The sequence below is a fragment of the Heloderma suspectum genome, chromosome 2 (genome assembly GCF_057233095.1).
Source record: "Heloderma suspectum isolate Gila_16-S chromosome 2, 16-S_ref, whole genome shotgun sequence".
Taxonomy (NCBI): domain Eukaryota; kingdom Metazoa; phylum Chordata; class Lepidosauria; order Squamata; family Helodermatidae; genus Heloderma; species Heloderma suspectum.
The window spans coordinates 188,766,248-188,785,865 of NC_139459.1; the positions used below are offsets into that span (position 1 = coordinate 188,766,248).

Here is a 19,618-nt window from a genome sequence, read left to right on the forward strand (position 1 = left end):
CCGGATCTCCCGGTTCCCAGTCCAACACTGTAGCCACTGCAGCACACTGGCTCTCAGTGTATATTTTGTATTGCTGTACTTGTATTGTGAGCCACTTTGGGCACAATGTGTGGGAAGGTGGCATACAAATTAAGTGATGATGATGATGAAAATACATGTAGGTGTATTTTGATAAACATATGTGCACGTGGATACATACCAGGAAGTTATGGCCAATCATGGTTTTCCACTATGTGTACACACACTGCAAAATACATGCGTGACTACGGATACAAAGGTTGCATGTTCTTATCTGGAAGTGTTTCCTATGTACACCTTTTATAATGCAAGGTGTGGCCTTTAGATATAGAGGAGAAAGGAACAGATATTTCCCCCCACAAAATAATGAGGACAATCTCATGTGTGCTCTCTGAATTCCCACAATTTAATTTTTCATCTATTTATTTAAATGTTGAGCCTGCACCTTTCCCAAACCTTTAAGGAAGGTGATAAGAAGGAGTTGTCCGAACAGTTCTTAATTGGGTTATCCTTTCTTGATGTTATCATTGGGGTGCTTCCAGATGCAGGGCTTCTAGTGCTAACAGCTATTCCAGGTTTTTTCCTTAACAGATTTTTTCTTGTAAGAAAAAAGACAGAAGAAGGAAAACGTGGGAGGGCTACAAATGGAAGATGTCATCGTCATTTGGACCTCCCATAAAATTAAGTGAATGTGGCAATGCAGTTGCACAGTAAACGTCTCATCTGGAAGCACCCTTGAAATCCAGATGTGGAGGATGCTTTAGTTTGTGCTGGTCCCCCATCAGTTGAGATAGTTGGATGACTTACATGTGTGTCGTACAGTCCTTGCTGGGTGCAGACATTTCTGCACCTGAAACAAAAAAAGTAAAAATACCATACATACCCTCTGCTCTGTACTGGAACTTTTTTTTTAATGCACATATATTGAGGTTGGAAGTATGAAAAGGCATCCCTCCTAGAAACTGTTGTCAACATTGGCAGAGTCACCTTCCAGCACAGGGGAGATAGGTCCAACAGAAAAGGTATCTGTGTTTGTATGTATACTATAAAGATATGGATTTTCTAGCAACTTAACTGCCATGGCTTCTCCCTGAAGAATCCTGGACATTGTTGTTTGGTAAGGATGCTAAAAATTTTGTTACTAGCTGTCCTCACAAAAGTACAGTTCCTAGGGTTCTATAGGGACAGGGGATGAAACCACTTTAGTTTGTAGTACAGATATGCCCTGCCTTTCCCCAGGAGACTTTCTGTACAGCTGATTAATTGCATATCAGCGCCCAGGAGAAGTGCATGAAATCTAGTTTTTGGATCAGCCTTCAGTTCCAAGATTTTAACATGTATACGGGATTTTAAAATGTATAAAAATGATATGTCCACAAGAAAAGTGTACTAGATTGCCCAAGAGTAGAAATCACCACTTTTAAAAACATAATTAGGAACATGTCTGGCTGACTGAGGTTTAGATAAATCCATAGAGCATAAGGTCTATTGATAGCTACCAACCATGGAACATTTAGATACAGAGGCAATGTACTGCTAAATGCCAAATACTGGGGACAAGCAACAAGGGAAGGATCCAGTATTAATGCCCTGTTTGCAAGTGCCCAAAGAGATGTTTTGCTGGGAACAGAATAATTCGGTCTGATCGGGCAAGGCAAGTCTCACCTTGCAAGGCCAATTGGTGCTTGTGATAAAAGAACAGAGAGCTGAGCGAAATGTGCTTAACGGACAAGGGCTGTTACGAAGTGGGTATGTAAGTGGTACTGGAAGTAACATGAATAGGAAAGAGTCCAGAAGAAGTCAAGCTTGGAAGGCATACGGAGTTCATAAAATTGTTCTACAGCACACCTTCCCTACCACCACCATTGATTCGGATTTACTTTACACAAACAGCAGATCAGGTGATAAAACTCCTCCCTCAGCGGAACACTTCAGACTACAGGAGGAAGAACGACATGGTCAAATGCTTCTCATGTGGGCTAAAAAAAGCTTCTGCACACACAAAACTATTGTATCAAGGAGAACTTATCACCTCGGGCATCTCTACACCAACATTTAAAATGGGGCTTTCTGCTTCCATGTTAAATGCAGGATCACAGCGACTCCCTTTTTCTCGTTCTTTTCTCCCCACCCCCCTCCCCCTCCTTCTCCCCATATCTGAATCTTCCATTATCTTTCATTGATCTTGCTCCTCTTCTTGCCGCTTTTACTCTTTTCACGGAGGAAACTGAAGCGGAACACAACGGGGTAATTTGATAGCTCATTATCTGCGATCTATCTAAAAACGGAACAAAGGGCATTTAGTGCAGGAAGGATACGGTAGGGTCACTACATCATGTAAAGAGCCCGCAAATGTCCGTGAAGCGGCAATCTCAATCGCAAGATAAAAGCTCCATGTGAAGGAGCCCTCATCTCCTCTTAGGCCTAAGTATCCTTAGATTCTAGGGATTTCAAATCCTCTCTTTCACCTTCATAAAGCAGAAGCAAATCCCCATTCCTACCCTTTGCTCTGGCTGCTGGGCCATCATTTCATTTAAGTCAAGCAGAATCATCTCATTCTCCTGTGGGGCCTTTATAATAATTCATAATAAACTCTTGAGTACAATGTCAGTGGTAAAGCATGCGTTGGTTACATCCAAACCATTCGGAGGTACACAGATACCAGAAATACTGAAATATACATAGGATCATATTGACATGAGGCTACATGGGGGAGGAAAAAGAGCAAGTTAATGAGGAGCTTTGGAAAACCAGTATCTGGACAATAGGGCTTCCCTTGTATTGAATTCTCCCTTCATTCCGCTTCTACCCCAACTTCTGAGCTTATTCCACAGGGATAGATTTGATGAGGTCTTGAGGGAAAATGCCTTTCTGTAGCATGTCCTGATTCTCCTTCCAGTCACTCTCCTTTATACCCATCAGGAACCCTTTTTCCTAGAAAGGAAAATACATCTTTAGTTAGTCAAGGTTTTCCCATAACCCCAGGACAGAATCTCAGCACATTCAATGTATTTTAAAGAGGGGACTCAACACTGCTTGTGAAAGGTGGATGAATCAACAGAGGTGCTGGTTGTACTGCATGTCTGCAAATTATATAGCAAATTACGCAGTGTGGCTTCCAGAGTGGAATCCAAGGCTCCCCCCATCTAAAAAAAAATCCTGATGATCCCCCCCCCCCACACACATAACATTTAACTTTTCCAACCTCAAATTTGCATTTAGAACCTCAACTCTAAATTACAAAAAATGGATTTCAAAATCTAATATTTTGAGCACTGCATTCTGAGTGAATGAACTAGTTTGTTCCTGACAACTATTGGGGGCAGAGTGCTGGGCTAGGCCAGGGTGGGCAGAAGGTGGATTGGGATCTACTGGTAGATCTCTGGGTGATTTGCAGTAGATCTCCAAGCCTTACCGACTCCCAATACTTCAGCGAGAGCATGTAAAATTGCAAGAAAAACAATCTCTAATTGTGCTAATTGCTTATCTCTCAGCCTCAGTATTTCACATGTGTAAAATAGGAGTAGTAATTGGTTGCTCTTGACCAATTAGCTTTGTTCAGCTCTGCTGGCCAGTTTTAGAGTTTTGTGATAGCATCCCTGATCTCTGGTAACTCACATGTAGATTTGTATATATCCCAGTGTATAGTTCATGGGGTGCAATAGATAACTGAATGTTTCCCCCAAGCCACCAATTTGGGTCTGGCTCTGGATGGTGGCATTCTAGTAAAAAATAAAATAGATCCCGCAAGCCTGAAATCTGCCCACTCCTGGTCTAGACACACTTAGTCTGATAGAGCAAGGCAGTTCTTATATTCATGTATAACGATACATTACTTCAAGTTACCACATTCTTATGATGGATGGTGGCTACAACAAGGGACTCCAATTGCCAGAATTTTGCATTATAACTATTTATTTGTGAATTTTACTGTGAACTTTGGACAAACAAATCAACCTACGAACAGATGACTACAGGCAGCAGCTTTATGAGTGTTTGTCAGATGGATTGCTGCTGCCCTGGTCTGCTCCTCTAGGCCATATGCACTGCCAAAGAAGAAAAAGCACCCCGCTCCCAGCATGTGGGGAAGATGCTGACCTGAAGCTACAGGTGTGAAGGCTAACAGCCTGGCTTCATCACTAGCCAAATGACCAATGCATGTTGGGAGTTTAGGGATCCTCCCTTGCAATAAGGACTTCATCAGCAAGGAAAAGATCAGCCCACTCCCAGCCAAGTGGCTAGCACACCAACAGCTAATGGCTATTTGCTCCCTCTTCTCCCTTGCATATTTTCTCTGACCTGCAGCCAAAGGACACTGGATGCTTTGGTGCCCCTTAGGGAAATGTTTTACTTCTTTGCTCTTTTACTTTCCTGTTAACAACTGTGCACCTTTGTATGCCACCCAGAGCCCTTGGGGTAGGGTGGGAAAGAATAACAATATGTAATTTGGATGGAGCACTTCCAGGGATTCAAAGTATGTTACATTCATCATCTCTGAGATGCTTACAATAATCTTAGGAGGTAGGCCAGTACGATACCCGAAGGCTACAATCCTATACCCACTTATCAGGGAGCAAGCCCTGTTGAAATCAAGGGACTTACTTCTGAGTAAACATGCATAGGATCGCACCGTAATTATGGCAGATGGGTGGGGTGGGGAGGCAGAGGTTAAATGCTGGTGGCTTGCCAAAGGCCACCTAATGAGTTCATGGCAGCAGCAAGATTTGTATGGGGAACTTCTTGGTTCACAACTCAATGTCTTTAGTTGCTCCATTATACCAGCCTATATTTAAGTATGAGCCTGGGAGCATCTCTACACCAGCCTAAAATCCCACATTTAAAACAGGGCTTTCTGCTTCTGTTTTAAATGCAGGATCACGACGGATCCCCTTTACACACACTTCCTTCCCTGCCCCTTCCCCTTTATCTGAGTCTTCTATATGTTTCATTATACAGCCACTAAATGGCGCTCTTCTTATTGCAGGTTTTCCTCTTTTCATGGAGGGAAGTCAAGCAGAACTCAAGCACTGTGATATGATAGCTCATTATCTCCGATCTTTTAAAAAACGGAATAAAGGTCATTTAGTGCAGGAGACATCCTGGAGGTTAACGACTCATCTAAAGGTCCCGCAAACTTCCGTGAGTAACCAATCTCAATAGCAGGATAAAAGCTCCGTGTTAAGAAGCCCTGGTAGCCATAGGCAACAAGAAATAGCATGTAGGTGGGCACATGCAGGCGGGTGAGCAGGTGCGCAAAAAAAGGCGGCCCCCTCCTCCACGCCCAGTATCAAAAGGCAGAGGGCTGCTGCAGAAGTGCAGAAGGTACAGAATGCTCTGCCCCTCCTCTGACAGCCTACAGCAGGCTACTAAAAAGTTTTGCAGGCTAGCAACTTGTGTGGGCTTATTTCCAAGGCTGCATTATACTAGCTAAAAAAAATTGTTCACCCCATCATGTATATATCTAAAGATGTGGGACATAGCAGGGTAATTTGCTTTTAAATGTTCTACCTTTGTAGCAAGTGACTGGTCAGTGTTGTTAGTGTGGAGAGAAGGGTGTGAAGGACAGAGTTAATGATTGATAGAAAGCAGTGGGGGCATATTTAAAAACATACAGCAGGCAAGTAAATAGACGTAACATACTGCAGCAGCAGCTCTGCCTGCAGTTTCTGCTCTGCACTGAGAGCAGAGAATGCAACAAGGTCAAATCATACTTTCTGTGAAGCAAAAGGGTTATGTACCATAGCTCCCCTTCATGGATCACTGCCTTGTTGTGGCGAAGGGGCTTGCGTAACTCAGTGGAGCCATAAGCTATGCCGTGAAGGGCCACCCAAGACGGACAGGTCATGGTGGAGAGTTCTGACAAAATGTGGTCCACTGGAGAAGGAAATGGCAAACCACTCCAGTATTCTTGCCAAGAAAACCCCATGGAACGTATCACAAAGCTAAAAGATACGACGCTGGAAGATGAGCCCCTCAGGTCGGAAGGTGTCCAATATACTACTGGGGAAGAGCAGAGGGAATTTCCAAGTAGCGCCAGAAAGAGTGAAGCGGCAGGGCCAAAGCCGAAAAGACACTCAGCTGTGGATGTGTCTGGTGGTGAAAAGAAAGTCCGATGCTGTAAAGAACAATATTGTTTAGGAACCTGGAATGTAAGATCAATGAATCAAGGTAAGCTGGAGGTGGTCAAACATGAGATGGCAAGATTGAACATCGACATCTTGGGAATCAGCGAACTAAAATGGACAAGCATGGGCGAATTTAATTCAGGTGACCATTATATCTACTACTGTGGGCAAGAATCCCTTAGAAGAAATGGAGTAGCACTCATACTCAATAAAAGGGTGGGAAAAGCATTACTGGGGTACAATCTCAAAAATGATAGAATGATCTCAGTACGAATCCAAGGCAAACCATTCAACATCTCAGTAATTCAAGTCTATGCCCCAACCACTGATGCCGAAGAAGCTGAGGTTGATCGGTTCTATGAAGACCTACAACACCTTCTAGAACTAACACCAAAAAAAGATGTCCTCTTCATCATAGGGGATTGGAATGCTAAAGTAGGAAGTCAAGAAATCACCGGGATAACAGGCAAGCATGGCCTTGGTGTACAAAATGAAGCAGGACAAAGGCTAATAGAGTTTTGCCAAGAGAACACGCTGATCATAGCAAACACTCTTTTCCAACAGCACAAGAGGCGACTCTACACATGGACATCACCAGATGATCAATATCGAAATCAGATTGATTATGTCCTTTGCAGCCAAAGATGGAGAAGCTCCATACAGTCAGTAAAAACGAGACCTGGAGTTGACTGTGGCTCAGATCATGAGCTTCTTATTGCAAAATTTTGGCTTAAATTGAAGAACGTGGGGAAAACCACTAAACCATTCAGGTATAACCTCAATCATATCCCTTATGAATGTACAGTGGAGGTGAGGAATAGATTTAAGGGATTAGACCTGATAGACAGAGTGCCTGAGGAACTATGGACGGAGGTCCGCAACATTGTTCAAGAGGCAGCAACGAAATCCATCCCAAAGAAAAAGAAATGCAAGCAAGCAAAGTGGCTGTCTGATGAGGCTTTTCAAGTAGCTGAGGAAAGAAGGGAAGCGAAAAGCAAGGGAGAAAGGGGAAGATATACCCAACTGAATGCAGAGTTCCAGAGAATAGCAAGGAGAGACAAGAAGGCCTTCTTAAATGAACAATGCAAAGAAATTGAGGAAAACAATAGAATGGGAAAGACTAGAGATCTCTTCAAGAAAATCGGAGATCTCAAGGAAACGTTTTGTGCAAAGACGGGCATGATAATGGACAAAGAAGGCAGGGACTAACAGAAGCAGATGAGATTAAGAAGGGGTGGAAAGAATACACAGAAGAGCTATACAGGAAAGATCTTAATGTCCCTGATAGCCATGATAGTGCCGTCAGTGAACTTGAGCCGGACATCCTCGAGAGGGAAGTCAAGTGGGCCTTAGGAAGCATTAGTAACAACAAAGCTAGCGGAGATGACAGTCTTCCAGCTGAGCTATTTAAAATCCTAAAAGTTGATGCTGTTAAAGTGCTGCACTCAATATGCCAACAAATTTGGAACACTCAACAATGGCCACAAGACTGAAAAAGGTCAGTTTACATTCCAATTCCAAAGAAGGGCAATACCAAAGAGTGTTCAAACTACCGTACAATTGCGCTCATTTCACATGCCAGCAAGGTGATGCTCAAAATCCTACAAGCTAGGCTTCAGCAGTATGTGAACCGAGAACTACTGGAAGTACAAGCTGGGTTTCGAAGAGGCAGAGGAACTAGAGATCAAATCGCCAACTTTCGCTGGATCATGGAGAAAGCAAGAGAGTTCCAGAAAAATGTCTATTTCTGCTTCATTGACTACGCTAAAGCCTTTGATTGTGTGGATCACAACAAACTGTGGCAAATTCTTAAAGAGATGGGAGTACCAGACCACCTTACCTGTCTCCTGAGAAACCTGTACAAGGGTCAAGAAGCAACAGTAAGAACCGGACATGGAACAACCTATTGGTTCAAAATTGGGAAAGGAGTACGACAAGGCTGTATATTGTCGCCCTGCTTATTTAATTTATATGCAGAGTACATCATAAGAAACGCCGGGTTGGATGAATCACAGGTCGGAATTAAGATTGCCAGGAGAATTATCAACAACTTCAGATATGCAGACGATACCACCCTAATGGCAGAAAGCGAAGAGGATCTAAAGAGCCTCTTGTTGAGGGTGAAAGAGGAGAGTGCAAAAGCTGGTTTGAAACTCAAACTAAGATCATGGCATCTGGCCCCATCACTTCTTGGCATATGGAAGGGGAAGCCATGGAAGCAATGACAGATGTTATTTTCTTGGGCTCCAAGATCACCGCAGACGGTGACTGTAGCCATGAAATTAAAAGACGCTTGCTCCTTGGGAGGAAAGCTATGGCAAACCTAGACAGCATAGTAAGAAGCAGAGACATCACCTTGCCGACAAAGGTTCGTATAATCAAAGCTATGGTTTTCCCAGTAGCAACGTATGGCTGTGAGAGCTGGACTATAAGGAAGGCTGAGCGCTGAAGAATCGATGCTTTCGAGCTGTGGTGCTGGAGAAGATACGAGTCCCCTGGACTGCAAGGAGGTCAAATCAGTCAATCCTAAAGGAAATCAACCTTGAGTGCTCATTGGAAGGACAGATACTGAAGCTGAAGCTCAAATATTTTGGCCACCTAATGCGAAGAGAAAACTCCCTGGAAAAGACTCTGATGCTGGGAAAGATTGAAGGCAAAAGGAGAAGGGGACGGCAGAGGATGAGATGGCTAGATAGCATCACCGATGCAATGAATATGGACTTCAGCACACTTCGGGAGAGAGCGCAGGACAGGAAGGCCTGGTGTGCTATGGTCCATGGGGTCATGAAGAGTCGGACACGACTGAACGACTGAACGACTGAACAACAACCATAGCTACTAAAGACCCAACAATGCTCATTGTCACTGCTCATTGACACACAACAAGACATTCCAAACTATACCCCACTCTGCATGAACCAGACACAAGCAAGCCTGTGAACACTCGACACTAAAAAGCTGAGTGACACCCAGCTCTACCTCTCTTTCTCATCAAACCCAGGTGAGGCAGTGGCTGTTCCGAATCAGGGCCTGGGCACGGTAATGGACTGGATGAGGGCCAATAAACTGAAACTCAATCCAGACAAGATGGAGGTACTGTTAATGGGTGGATCGTCTGCCCAGCTAGGTGATATTCAACCTGTTCTGGAAAGGGTTGCACTCCTCCTAAAGGATCACATTCGTACTTTGGGGGTACTCTTGGATCCAGAACTGTCACTTGAGGCACAGGTGAACTCAGTGGCACGGAGCACTTTTTATCACCTTAGGCTGGTATACCAACTACGACCTTATCTGGACAGAGATAGCTTAGCTACAGTTCTCTGTGCTCTGATAACTTCTCGTCTGGATTACTGCAATGCGTTATACGTGGGGCTGCCTTTGAAAACGGTCTGGAAACTTCAGCTGGTCCAAAATAGGGCAGCAAGACTGTTAACAGGGCCTGGCCAACGAGCTCATATTACGCCAGTACTTTTCCAGCTGCACTGGCTGCCAGTCCATTTCCGGGCCTGTTTCAAAGTGCTAGTATTAACATTCAAAGCCCTTGGGATTATCTGAAGGATCACCTCCTCCCATATATACCTGCCTGGACCTTAAGATCATCTTCAGAGGCCCTTCTCCATGAGCCCCCCCCCCCCAAAGGAAGTGAGGTGGTTGGCTACTAGTAGGAGGGCTTTTTCTGCTGTGGCACCCCGGCTGTGGAATGAGTTCCCTAGCGAGGTTTGCCTGGCACCTACATTGTATTCTTTCCGGCGCCAGGTGAAGACCTATTTATTTTCCCAGGCATTTTAGCATTTTAGCTCTTTAGACTTTTAGCTTTGCTGTTTTAAATCTGTATTTTAAATCCCTGCACTGCTGCTAGGTTTTATTCTGGTTGTATTGTTTACTGTGGTTTTAATGTTTTATATATTTTGTATTGTTTTATTTTGTGCTCTTTGGTTTTAATTTTTGTGAACCGCCCAGAAAGCTTCAGCTAGTGGGTGGAATATAAATAAAAAATAAAAAAAACAATGCCAACATTTCTGTGCCAAAGGACCCAAGATTCTGAACCAAGGGAAGCTGAGTTCTGGGACCCATTATGAGTGATGCAAATTAGGAGTGGAAGGTATGCATTTGCTTCTTCTGATGTAGATGTTTGCATAACTTTGGCAGTTAAATATCTCCCCACGCAGGATGCCACCGCTCTTCACTTCTCAATGTGCTTATCCCTTGCCTTGTGGGGTGCCCTATACTGGCACCTTCCATTGCTCAGTACAAAGTGACATGTTTTTCCTCCCCTGGACAGATCCAGGTTTGTGACTGGGAATGGGCTGGAGAGGGAGTGAAGAGAGCAATTCCCTGTGTTGAACAATTGATTTCAAGAATGCTTGAAAGGGACCACCTCACTCCACATATCCCTGTTCACCTTGTACCTACTAAAGAGAGAAGATTTAGTGTGGTTGCACAAAGCTAGTGGAACTCTTTACCAAAGAGTATTAAGTAAGCATTCTTGTTGTTGAGTTTCTGTCATTTGCTCAAAACATTTATTTTCATGCAAGCTTTCCCTGATCTGTGTCATCTCTACACCAGCCTACGTGTGTACCATTGTTTTTTTAAGGCTGGTTTTAGTGTTGCCTTACCTGTATTGTATTATATTGGATTTGTTTTTGTTCACTGCTCAGATATGGATTGAACGGTAAATGAATGCAAGAAAATAAAACATAAAAGAAAAGAAAGAAAAAATGGCAGGGGCAGAGTAGCCCAATCTTTGTGATTTAAAAAATATTGGCCTACTTCATGGGCTCAGGGAGGGCTGCTCGGTGGACCTGGCATGGAAGCTGTCAGAATCTGGTGGGTCAGAGTACAACCTGGCAGAACATGGCAAGTCAGCAGAGGGAGCCAGGGCAGAATGTGGTGACTCATAGGTGGAGCCTGATAGAATCCAGCATGCCATTGGTGGAGTCAATAATAAATAATCTTTTAGGGCTGCCTCTGATATTTACTGCCTTTCTGGACCCCAGTTCTGGTTATCTTGCAAAATACTGTTTTACCAGTCACACCAGTTAAATAATAGGCAGTTCCTATCCAGTGTGGTATAGTGGTTAGAGTGTTGGACTAGGGCTGGGGACCACGAGTTCAAATCCCTACTTGGCCATGATGCTCATTGGGTGACCTTGAACCAGTCACCAACTCTCAGCCTAACCTACCTCACAGGGTTGTTGTGAGGATAAAATGGGGGTGAGGAACACTGTGCACACTGTCTTGAGCTCCTTAGAGGAAACGTAGGGTATATATGTAATATATAAATAAATAAATGATATCCAGGAGCTGCATGGGATTTGCTATTTCTGGTATCTAGGGCATCCTATATATTATCATTGAATTAACAGTGCCAAGTAAATCCCCTGATGTTACCTCAGCCTGTGCATCCGACAGCACCAGTATGGTCTCCCCTTCTCCAAAGTGAAGGTGATTTTTAACATCTGAAGCATGAGGTTGGATTGCCTGAGCCTGGAACATGAAGCATGATACCAATAAAACAATACATTTCCAGAGTAGACAACTGGGCTGCTCTTGTAATGTTGGGAGTCCTATGCACATGGGAGGAAGGCAGCATTCCTACTTCAATAGTATAGAAAAGGCTGAGCTTGTTATTTGAAGTTAAAAACAAATAAACCAATAGTCCATCTGTCCCTCAGCACAGACTTAAAACATCTAAACATTGTGACTAATCACTCTTGCCTTAATCCAGGCCTAAGTTTCATCATTTATATAGCCCAAAGGCCAGCTCCAGCTCCTGCCTGTACAAGGTAGCCAATGCTTCTTACCTTGAACATGAAGCCCAGGGGCAGTTTGCCAGAGTTTTCTTTATTATCATCTGAGAAGAAGCTAGAGATGGCCTGAAACAAAAACGTATTTCAGTTATTCACAACAGAATCGCCCCACTCATGACCACATCTGAAATTTGACCATAGATCTCCAGATGCCTAAAGGAAGCTGAAAGGACTCATACAGTGGGATTCCCTTCTTCTGGAGTGCTTTTCAGAGGAGATGTAAAACACTTTTATTCAAGGTGCCTAGGTGGCTAGGGATAGGGTGAAATGAAGATTTAGTAATTGTAACTGGAGCCTCCCACAAAAGGCCTTGTCTGTTACGAAACACTGGAAGGCTGACTGGTATCCTTTAGCTTCGTTGAGTTCCCTTAGTTTAAGCTCCTTATTTTTCTGGCTGCCTAATTTGAATTTATATTAAGACAGGGCAGTATGTATATTAATTATACAGGAGTGAAGTGACAAATATCCTTTGGACACGAGCCATAGGCAGGAGTTTACTTTCCCACACAATTAGAATCTCATGAGGGAAGTGTGGAGGCGCACTAGGTAGTTCTGCCTCCTTTGGCACGCCCCAATGACCACCTTCCACATACTGGAGGGAAAACTTCCACATATTGGAAGGGAGAGTCTACAGGAGTAGAGCAGGCTTCCTGCTACAGATGTTTGCCCTCGAACAGGTGGAGGGTGGTGGGGCTGGTGGGGAGAACACGAAGGAGGGGGTGGAACTAGCTGGCAGGCTTCTACACTCCCCCCGTGTGAGGGTACAAATGCCTGCCTAAGGCTCCTGGTCCCTGGGATCCAGGGTCAGTTCTTCTATGCTGGGTCTCCAACCTTTCTGGACTTATGGACACATTTGGGAATTTGAGAAACTGCTGTGGGCACCACTACAAAATGGCTCCCATGGAGGATGTGAGTAGTCACATGATGGCTGCCGTGGGGGCCTGGCTAGTCAAAAGAGGTGGGCGGGGGGGAAATAGCGAGCCTAGGGAGGGAAGGGGAAATAGTACGGCCAAGGGGTAGAGAACTAGCGAGGCTAGAGGCTGGGAGGGGGAAACAGCATGGCAAAGGGGTAGAGGGATGAGAAACAATGAGGCTAGAGGCTGGGAGTCAAGAGAGAAACAGATTGATAAAAGGGCTAGGAAGAGAGAGACAGAAAGAGAGAGAGAGGCTAGGGACGGGGAAGGGAGAGAAATAGCAAGGATAGGGATAGTATGGAGAGAAATAACAAGGCTATGTTTAATTGCTAGAAAGTTGTATTTTCATATATAGGCATTTCATATGTATTAATTGCTATGGATATATACAAATCCATGTATGTATATTACAAAGAAAGAATTTAAAAAGCTTTGTGGGTGCCCGCTGGTTCTATGTTGGAGAACCATTTGTGAGTGCTATTGGAGGGCCCCGCAGGTGCCATAGCACCTGCAGGTACCGGGTTGGGGAGCCCTGTAATATGCACTTTGGAGGCCAGAGGCCTAACTTGTTTACTCAAAGGTGTTCTGGGGCCTGTAAATCTTATCACCAGTGCTGCCTCCCGGTGTCCCTGTGACCTGAAGCCCCCCGATTATTACGGTGCTTATTCCTCCTGCATCTAGTTGGCTGCCATACCCACTTAGTTCCTCCTGCTTGTGCACAGGAAATGCTAAGAACTCTGGGGGCCAAAACAGACATTACTTTAAATCTGTATCTAACAGGTATACCTTTTTCTCATTTTTACTCTAGAATGGGTGCAGGGCCTCCTGATCCAGACCGTAAAAGCTCCCCCACCCCCCATGCTAGGGTCCCAATTCAGATCATACCCCTCTGTGCCAACTCTAGAGTAAAGACGAAAAAGCAGGCCTAGCTGGTAGATACAGATTTAAAGTAAAAACGTAATGTCTGTTTTGGTCCTGGGACTTGCAACTCTTGAGAAAGCAGGTCCCATGTGGAGGCACACATCTCTCTCCTATGACTTCCTGTACCATCTCTCCCTCCCTCCCTCTTTACCTGTTCTAGAGGAGAGGCTGGGCGACCAGCTTACTGTTCAGAAAGTTGCTTGTTCTGTTCTATGTCTGATTGGCTCCAGCCAATGTCACAAGACCTTATAAATTGGGATACCGCGTATAGATACAGGAAAACAAATTTCCAATAAACACCCTCAAGCATGCTCTATAATTTAGCTTTATTCCCCTGCTCCCCTACCCCCCCCCCCACCTTGCTCTGCATGCCCTTACATTAGGTGAATGGTAACTGCAGACAGGGCTTTTTCACTGGTGGCACCCAGCCTTTGGAACTCCCTCTTCAAAGACATTTGTGCTCCCCCTCCACACACACAGCTGCTTTATCATCCTTCTGCCAAGCCAAATCTGTTCTATTTGGGCAAACCTTTGGGCTATATAGTAGCTGGTGTTTGATCTAATTCTACTTTGCTGCTGGTTCTACATTTTTTGGAATTAGTATGAAATTGCATGGGCTTTCATAGTGTTTGTTTTAATTGTTTGTTATTAGCTGCCCTAAATACTGTTGTGGAAAGGTGGGATATAAATATTTAAAATATAAATTAATCCATTAATTCATGATTTGCTTGTGAGTACAATGGGGAGGTTTCATTAAAGCATGTGAAAATTTCATTAAGGGCAGTATTCAGCGGGGCACTTATGCCCCCACCAATCCTGTTGCACAAGCGATGGGTGCTGCTTGCAGAAAGGAATTGGAGGGGCACAACAGAATTCGTGGGCGTGTAAGCACCCTGTTGGATACTCCCCTAAGAGTCCACTTCCACAGCATCATTTGTTTCAGAGACTACTGTGCAGGAAGGAATTACTGACATGTACATGTCCTCCACTCAAGGAAACACTTCCATTATGAGGGAACTGCATCATCCTAATGCCCAAATTGGGATATTGTCTCATGCTCCCTTACCACTTAGGTCAACTCACTCAGTTGCCTTAGGCAAGTCATCATTCTTTTATCTCTCAGCTCTCCATCTGCATTATGTGAGGGTAAAATACTAATCTATCTACCCCACAGACTTGTCCTACTGGTTACAAGACGCTCTTTGAACATTCCAAAAACACAATCCACACACTAAAGATCGGTGTTTCAAGCATTTAGCAACTCTAAGATTATGTAATTGTTTTTAGGAATCCACACTGGTTTTTCCAGTCTTGCAGGATTGCTACTGCTTTTTTTATGTCTGGTATGTGTGATGTAAGCAAACCTTTCAAGTGAGAGGCTCTGTTTTTGGAAAACTTGTGCTGATAAGTTGCAGCTGCTGCCTTCACAATTTTGCAATGCAAGGATGGCCTTGACATGATAAGAAATAAACCTGGCCTTAAAGCAGGGGTGGACAACTTGTGGCCCTTCAGATGTTTTGGACTACAACTCCCATCAACCCTCACCATTGACTATGCTGGCTAGGGCTGCTGGGATTGTAGTCCAAAATATCTGGAGAGCCACGTGTTGCCCACCCCTGCCTTAAAGGAAGGGACTCAGAATAATCCGATGAACAGAAAAGCAGGGCATGCTTAGAGGGCTGGTCTGTTTCCTTCATGACCTGCTCATAAGCTCTCCCAGAAACATCTTCTAGGTCAGCCTTCCCCAACCTGGTAGCCTTCAGATGTTTTGGACTACAACTCCCAGAATTCTGAATATTGGCCATGCTGGAAGGGGCTTATAGAAGTTGGAGCCCAAAACATCTAGAGTTGGCAGTTGGTCCCGGCAGGCTGACGGAAGAAGCTTCACTGCCTTACCCTCACCTCCTGCCACCTACAAGATGACAGACTGCGGTAGTGTCCATGTCACAGGCAACTACTGAATCATTATTAGTTGACACGAACGCTGACAAACGACACAACTCTCCTCCTCTTCCTCTCCCATTCTTTGCTGGTGGGAAAGTGTCCCATTTGACAGTTCTTGCACAAGAGTCCTCATCTAGCAATGTTTGCTTTTTAAGAGAGAATATAAGGTAATTTTGATTGCAAGATCCTTGGGGCAGGCCTCATCTTTTTGCTCTTATTAATTACTCTGTAAAGTACATCAATGGCACTATATACATATAACGAAAACAATAATAACAATAATAATGTCACCCCAGGTACAACAACAACAATAATAATGATGTCCCAGGTTTACCATTCTGCCAAGTGGCTTTATTGCTTGCTGCAGCTAAGTACACTGAGCTGGACAGCAGCTGCAACAAGTTTGACTGAATTTCCCCAGTGGCTGCTGTTCCTGGATGCACATGCCCCCCGCCCCCGCTTTTAAAAACATCACTATTAAGAATTTGAATTAAAATATAAACCCCAGGAGAAGCATTCTTCCATGGCAACAATACAATCGTTTTGCTTGTCTGTGAGGAGATTAAGGCTATAAAGGGCTTTTTAATGCTACATTTATAGTGTATAATTGACAACTGGGATGGGGGGGAGAACTCTCTGATACGTCTTACCTGAGTATTGGTGACCTTTGGGGAAAGGTCTATTTCTTCAATGCTTCCATCACTGTTGCTGTCATCTTCCGCATACCTGCGGTCCTCCAGACAACTCACTCCCCCTGTCCCTGGCTGCTCCTGCTGGATGGCCTCTGTTTTGTGTGATGCAGAAGTAATGCAGCCATTGGTGGTAGTGGGTGCTTCTTCTTGGACTACTTCAGCTTGGCTGGAAGATGGAGGATCTTGGGGATTGCCTTCAGGGTGAAATGAACTCTTACTGAGTGAGAAGATATTGCCCCGATTATCTGATTCTTCAACATGAGCTTCATCCTGGGTGTTTGGGGGCGGTTCAACTTCCTCTTGCGGCACAAATGGAATTCCATTCCTTGTCTGGGGTGGAGAACCTTCCTCTTTCTTGCATGTATCACTGGCTCCAGAGGTATTAACAGAAAGGGGCTGTGTGGTGTCTTCTGAGTCCTTGGAAATGTTTGGGCCTTTGCCAGCAGCCTCAAGCATTGCCTCTGATAAGATCTCTACTGCTATATTATTTGCAACCTCCTCGACTTTCTGAGGGGTGCCTCTGGAAGCACTGATGGGCTTCTCCAGTTCTGCTGCTTGGTTGTCATCTCTGGGTTCGCTAACAGCTGAGGAGTCTGACTCAGCTACATCCACTGTCTCACTTTGCAGTTCCGCGGCCAAAGATGCAGGGATCTCTTCCTCTTCTCTGCGGGCACCACTGGACGTGGATGCTGCCTCAGTTGCCAAAACAGGTTCTCTTTCTCGGTTTGAGGAAGTGGCAGGGGGAGATGCTAGTATTTCACTTATGCTGTTCCCTGCTGGCATGCAAGAGGCACTGGTTGGACTAACCGGAGATGAGATGACCAACGAACCTCTGTTACTGCATTAGGAGAAACATAAATAGTCTTAGAAGGTTTGAATATGCGCCCTCCAATGACCGTATGTCTATTTAGCCACTATATGGAAATGGAACCTCCATTTTCAGAGGCAGTATACCAACTGAGTCCCAAATAAGAGGGGCATCCCCTCTTGCATCTGGTAAAGCACCATGCCCACTGGAGGGCCTATATAAATAATAATGAAAAAATGCATGCTGGGGACAAACTACTAAAGTGGTGGTGCTTAGAGCCCAGGAAAAAAAACATGCCTACAGGGAAGAGGAAATAATTTACCTTGATATCCCTTTAATAATAAAGACTTTATTGGAGTGTTGCTTTTCTAGTTTGCTCATCAAGTCATACAGGTCATGGTTCAGCTGGAAGCAGCAGCAATGGGAAAGGCAAATATCATATTCAATATCATCATTACCACCACCACAGCTACACCTACAACTACTACTATTACTACACATCAAATAATTAATTCTGGCTACCTGTGTTATTCTTCACAAGCGTTTGGGGTTGTCAATAGCTACCTTACATCCCCTTACTCTTGAACTTTTTCCTCCTTTCTTGTTTTCATTCACCTTTCCCTCCCAGCAATGATAGGACATAGTACTAGAAAGTGTCATTTCATTTCTTTTTTAGATTTAACAACAACAACAACAACAACAACAATAATGATGACTCTCCCTTATATATAGCACCAGAGGCTGTTCACCAATACATGCAAAATGTGTGTGTGAGAATAATACACACACAACGCAACATAGCCGGCAATTACAGTGAAAAGAAGGTGCATGTGCTCCTCCCACAGAAGAATCTAGTTGGACTGCCCTTCTCTAGTTGCTCACAAGCAATGCTCAGTCAAAGTCAGAGAGTGGGAGGAAGAAAATCGGTGATGCCCTAAGTTCAGATATGGATTTAATGGCAGGCAGCCTCAGTGACCATGTGAAGCACCACATCTGGGGGATTCTAGGCTCAGGGCAGGGCCTATCATGGGCTAACAATTCAACTATCTACTCTACAGCAAAAATGAACAGCACAAACTGTTCATCTTCACTCATAATGCTGGCAATAACTTTCTTGTGTAGCCAACATTATGTTAATAATTTTAAAACAATATTATTTGCAGGAGTTTTTCATCCAACGGGAGGTCTGTGCGTGCAAGTCATTGTGAGCAACTGTGGTCAGATCCATGTGCACAAATATATTGTCTTATATGACAGGGGTAAATCATGCTTACTGATCATGCATCAAAGCTGTGAAATAAAAAACAGGATATTCAGAAGTTAAACACATGGAGAAGAGGGGTGCCATTTTGTCTAGGGCTCCCCTTGCCCACATTTCTAGCCACTGGCATAACAAAGATATACTTCAGAGTTTGTTGGCTTGCATCATGGATAGCCTTACTGTGGACAGCAGCCACTTTTTCCTACTCCTAATTAAACATTTTAGTTCACTCCCACAGTGTTACAAGCGCTGTACAAAGTAGCTTAGAAGCAATGTTTTTCTTGCCTAGAACATTCAAATACATGTGAAATTATCCTTGTAGAAATTCTAAACAAACGGTGGGGGGGGGGATCAGAATTCTCCTTCTGTGCATCATTTTAAGATCCTGGTTTGCCTGCCACAGTTGCTTACATACCTTGCTCATTTCCTTGTAGAAGATATCTCGCAAATTGGAAATATTCTGAAATATTGTCACATAGCATGCAATTCGACTGGGGAAGAAAAGAAAAAAAGAAAGAAAAATGAAACCACCCCACCTCAAATGTTAACTGAGTTGAGCCATGCAATAAGGAAGAACAATATAAGATACAAACCAAGATTTGTGGGATTCTCCAAGAACCTATCTACCCATACATCAGAATCATAAGACGCAGCTTTTCCTGCACTGCACCACTTCAGCCTGCAGGTAAGCAATTGTAAGTTTGGATGCTCCACCAAGAAAAAAATATGTTTCTCTAAGAAAACTAGAAGATCAGGGTGAAGGTTAGGCTGGAACATTTTGCCCTAATATACTAGCTTTCTAGGTGAAGGGAGCTTCCTCCCCCCTGCCTCCCATGGGAGAGTGTTTAAACAGACAATCCTCTATCTGAAGTGGTACATTCCAGGGAGAGCTGCATCTTGTGATTCTGCTGTATTTGTAAATTGCTCTCAGTACCAATCTACATAGATAAGATGATGTGAGAGGTTGGAATACTCTCCCACAATCTCCCTGCCCATGGAAAACTAAAATACGGGGGGGGGGGGGTTTATAGGCATCTACTTGAAGTGCTAGTTTGTTCTGTGCACACTTTTTGTTTTTGTTTACATGGGGGAGCACAGAGGCATGCATGCCCCCATCTGCCACTG

At 44.1% G+C, this 19,618-nt stretch overlaps 1 protein-coding gene across 1 annotated transcript in view; it reads right to left on the reverse strand.

The window, feature by feature from the left end:
* Positions 1 to 400: 400 nt before the first annotated feature.
* Positions 401 to 19,618, reverse strand: part of BIN2 (bridging integrator 2) — a 42,890-nt gene continuing 23,672 nt past the window's right edge. Inside the window, exons 8-13 of the mRNA XM_084836866.1 lie at positions 18,909 to 18,984; positions 17,555 to 17,637; positions 16,383 to 17,262; positions 11,948 to 12,019; positions 11,535 to 11,630; positions 401 to 2,952 (exon numbers count right to left, since the gene is read on the reverse strand). Coding sequence (XP_084692992.1) covers positions 2,842 to 2,952; positions 11,535 to 11,630; positions 11,948 to 12,019; positions 16,383 to 17,262; positions 17,555 to 17,637; positions 18,909 to 18,984 — 1,318 coding nt within the window. The 3' untranslated portion in view covers positions 401 to 2,841. The remainder of the gene's footprint in view (positions 2,953 to 11,534; positions 11,631 to 11,947; positions 12,020 to 16,382; positions 17,263 to 17,554; positions 17,638 to 18,908; positions 18,985 to 19,618) is intronic.